The sequence below is a fragment of the Drosophila elegans genome, unplaced genomic scaffold (assembly GCF_018152505.1).
Source record: "Drosophila elegans isolate 14027-0461.03 unplaced genomic scaffold, ASM1815250v1 contig_149, whole genome shotgun sequence".
NCBI classification, from domain to species: domain Eukaryota; kingdom Metazoa; phylum Arthropoda; class Insecta; order Diptera; family Drosophilidae; genus Drosophila; species Drosophila elegans.
This window is the reverse complement of record NW_024545513.1, coordinates 13042997-13046630: the sequence shown is the minus strand read 5'-3', so window position 1 is coordinate 13046630 and position 3634 is coordinate 13042997. Positions and strand designations below refer to the sequence as shown.

Below are 3634 nucleotides of genomic sequence, written 5' to 3'. Positions count from 1 at the left end.
AATTAAAATTGTAATTGACACTTTAAATATGCAACACGCAGTATTTTAGAATTTAAAAGTTTAAAATAAAAAGATTCAACTTGACTTCGAGCTGGCTAAACTTATTAAATTAAATTATTTTTTTGCTATATTTTTTTATACCTTCTTGAGTAGCGAAAATTGAGGTTATTCTGATACCACTTTAGTTTTCTATTAAAGATATAAAAGAATTATGTTAATAGGGGATTCAAAAAGAAACCTGATTGATGGATTTGGCGGTGACTTTGGCAACCCTGGCCAGTTGGTGTGTCCGCAATATACTCGTACATGAATAAACTTTACATACTTTGCAAGCATTCATGCGTGGCTATGTGTGTGTTGGTGCAGCCCCAACACCCTTAACACCGCGTGGTTAAGGGTGTGGATGGGGGGTGTGGCTGGGTGTGTGTGTGTGTGGTCGCCATCAAAATTGACAAAAATGCAAATTTATTTACAACTGCAGCCAGCGTCAGGGTCGAGTTGACGATGGCGATGGCGATGCAACGTGAATGAATGCCAATGGCAGCTGAAGAGTTAACGGTGGAGAAGGCGAGTGGGAGGTGGTGCATGAAACAACTCGGCAAAATCAACATGCAACACACACGGATACTGCCGCGAACACAGATACACCCGCACACCCGAACACCCACACACCTACACAAAAATACAGGAAAACACAGAGCACATTGCACTGACAGTCGAGCTGTCAAATGTCGCAAGTGTATTTGAAAAACGCGGCTACAAAATGCGCAAAACATTTCGCCTGGAAACACTTGCGTTGGTGCTCTTCGTATAGTCTTGGTTGTTTCTGACTGTTTTTGGCGGGGTTTCCCGGGGTTTTCCGCGCGGTTTTCGGGGGGTGGGCCGCAAAAGGTGACACAGGTGAGTGGTCCACTTCGGACAAAGTGGAAATAAAATGGGCGAATGCTACTGATATTCGTTTTTTAGACCTGGTCTTTCCGGTCTTTACGCAACTTTAATTCATAGATTTGCATTCAAATATGCAAGATGTTTTATTACTGGACCTTAATTTGTTGGCCAGATCTAGCAATCTAAATTTTTATTGATAGAGGAGCAATCAACACTATTTTCGTAGCAAACAATAATAATACCCAAGCATTTGATAATTATCTATTACAAATTATACATATTTTGTCAAAGGTTTAAATTTTTTTGAACCATTTAATGGTGTCTTAGATTTTTATATAAAAAAAAAAAATAATATATCATTTAATTTATAATTTGGACAATTCAAAATTTCAAAATAAAATTAAAATTACCATTATTAGTTAATAACTTAATACAAAACAGTTAAATTACTTTAAAAAATAATCTCTTGCTAAGGTCGGCTAAAATGCTTAAAGTAGCAAAAAATGAAAAAAATCTGGGAATATTTATTTAAAAACAAAAAAATTCAGTTAGATTAAAAGAACCAGAGATAAAGAACCATATATGGAGGTTTTCGTTGTATTTTGACCACAACTAAAAAGCACATGTTCATGGTTTCAAAGCGAATAATTGGGGAGTGACAATGCTTGAGCAACATCATTGTGTAAACTTTGAAATTGCTCCGATGCAGTTGTCCCCGGGCAATTAGGGCAGATGGCTCTCGATAAGGACTCGAGTGCAAAGCGTAGCAAACGTAGCTCCATTTTCCGGTAAAAGCTCCCTTCATCCGCCAGTTGATTCCGGTGATTGCGTCGACATGTTGGCCAGCTTGAATCGGAGCACGGCGGACCTCTATGGCCTGGTGGTGCAGTTTCTCTTGAAGGGAACACCCACCTTGGTGTTCTACAATCCAGAGGGACTCGACTGCAGCTGGAACCTCCTGTGGCAGCGGAACTTGACCACCCATCCGCAGATCGTTTGGCAGCGCAGCCATGAAAATTCGAGCTTGAACTTTCGGTTCAATGGCGAGATCATGATGCTGGCCTGCTTGCCAGAGGGCTCCAGTGGTGCAGCTCATCTCGAAAACTTGGCCGACAGCCTAAGCCATCTGCGATCTGTGCGTTTGCTCATTGAAGTGGTGGGCTTTAGTCAGGATATTCTGGCCAGCCAATTGCTAACGATTTGCCTAGGCGCAAGCCTGCTGTATGTGGAACTATATTTCCAGAACTCTAACCACTCCCCAATCCTCTACAGCTACCAGGCATTTCCCAAATTTAAGCTGGTGAAGAGGGCGATCTCCGGCGCCAAAGAAATCGAGCTCTTTGCCAATAAGCTATCGAACCTGCATGGACATCGCCTGCGGGTCATGCCCGATCTGTCGCCGCCGAACACCTTCGACTACCAAGATGCCAGCGGGGAGCAGCAGGTTGCCGGCTATCTGTGGGACTTCATGGCCACCTTTGCCAGCCGCAAAAACGCCAGCCTGGAGGTAATCCGACCCCAGTGGCAAGCTGGAGGGGCCCCCGAAAGTGCCTACATGCAGGAGTACGCCGCCAATGGCACCATAGATGTCGGTCTGACCACAGCGGGCATAACCAAACGGAATTTCGGGGCCATCCATCAGTACACCTATCCCATTCTGATCACCAGTTGGTGCACCATGTTGCCGGTGGAGAGACACCTGCAAGCCGTTGATCTCTTCGACCGGATCTTATGTCCCGACTTGGCGGTGATTTTGATAGTCGCCATTTTGGTCATCTGGCTGCTTCTGCGACACCTGAGGTGCCTGAAAAGCTTGAGACTGGCGAGGATAGTGCCGCGACTGCTGGCCCTGCTACTGATAGCCACCTGCAGTGCCCAACTGCTGTCGCTGCTGATCTCACCGCCTTACCAGGAAAGGATAACCAGTTTCAATGACATGCTCGACGGCGAACTGAGAATTTTGGCCGTTCGCGGTGAATTCTACGACTTTGATGGCTCCTTTCGGGCGCGATACGCTGGAATATTTCACTTAATTGACGATCCAGAAGAATTCTACGACCTACGCAATCACTTCAACACAACTTGGGCCTATACCGTGCCATTTACCAAGTGGCTGGTGATAAATAACCAACAACAACACTTCGCTAAGCCACTTTTCCGTTTAGCAAAAGATCTCTGTTTCCTTGAATTCATACCAACCAGCATTGTTGTCGCACCGTACTCGATTTACTGGGAGTCCCTCAAGGACTTCACGTTGGCAGTCGAGCAGTCAGGGCTGGTGACACACTGGATCAGAAAGAGCTTCAACGACTTGGTTAAGGCCGGAAAGATGAGCATCAAGGACTACAGCCAGCTGGTCGAACTGAAGCCCCTGGACATCGGGGACCTGGAATTGGCCTGGCGAATCTGTGGAGCAGCCGTACTCGCGGCCATTGCCATTTTCCTGATGGAGTTCATATTTTTCTACGGCAACGTTTTTCTTAATAATTTGTAGAAAATTCTTAACTATTATATGCGAATCGTAGAATAGAATATAGTTATTAATGCATAAGCTAAAAACATTTAAAAATCACTTACACTAAATCTAATTAATTATCAAATCGTTCGGTTAATTACTTATTGTGAATTCTAAAACTTTCGGACTGTGAAATTTCCAAAAATATCTTACAGATAATTTGATTTCTCAAAAATATTTTCATTGAGGCTGGGTAACTAGTCACTGGCGAAATTGGCTCAGGCAGATAAA

General features: G+C 43.9%; 1 protein-coding gene across 1 annotated transcript; it reads left to right on the top strand.

The window, feature by feature from the left end:
• The first annotated feature begins 1723 nt into the window (after positions 1 to 1723).
• Positions 1724 to 3382, top strand: LOC108140859. The gene has a single exon (XM_017263845.1). The coding sequence runs from the start codon at positions 1724 to 1726 to the stop codon at positions 3380 to 3382; it is 1659 nt and encodes a 552-aa protein (XP_017119334.1).
• The last annotated feature ends 252 nt before the right edge of the window (positions 3383 to 3634 follow it).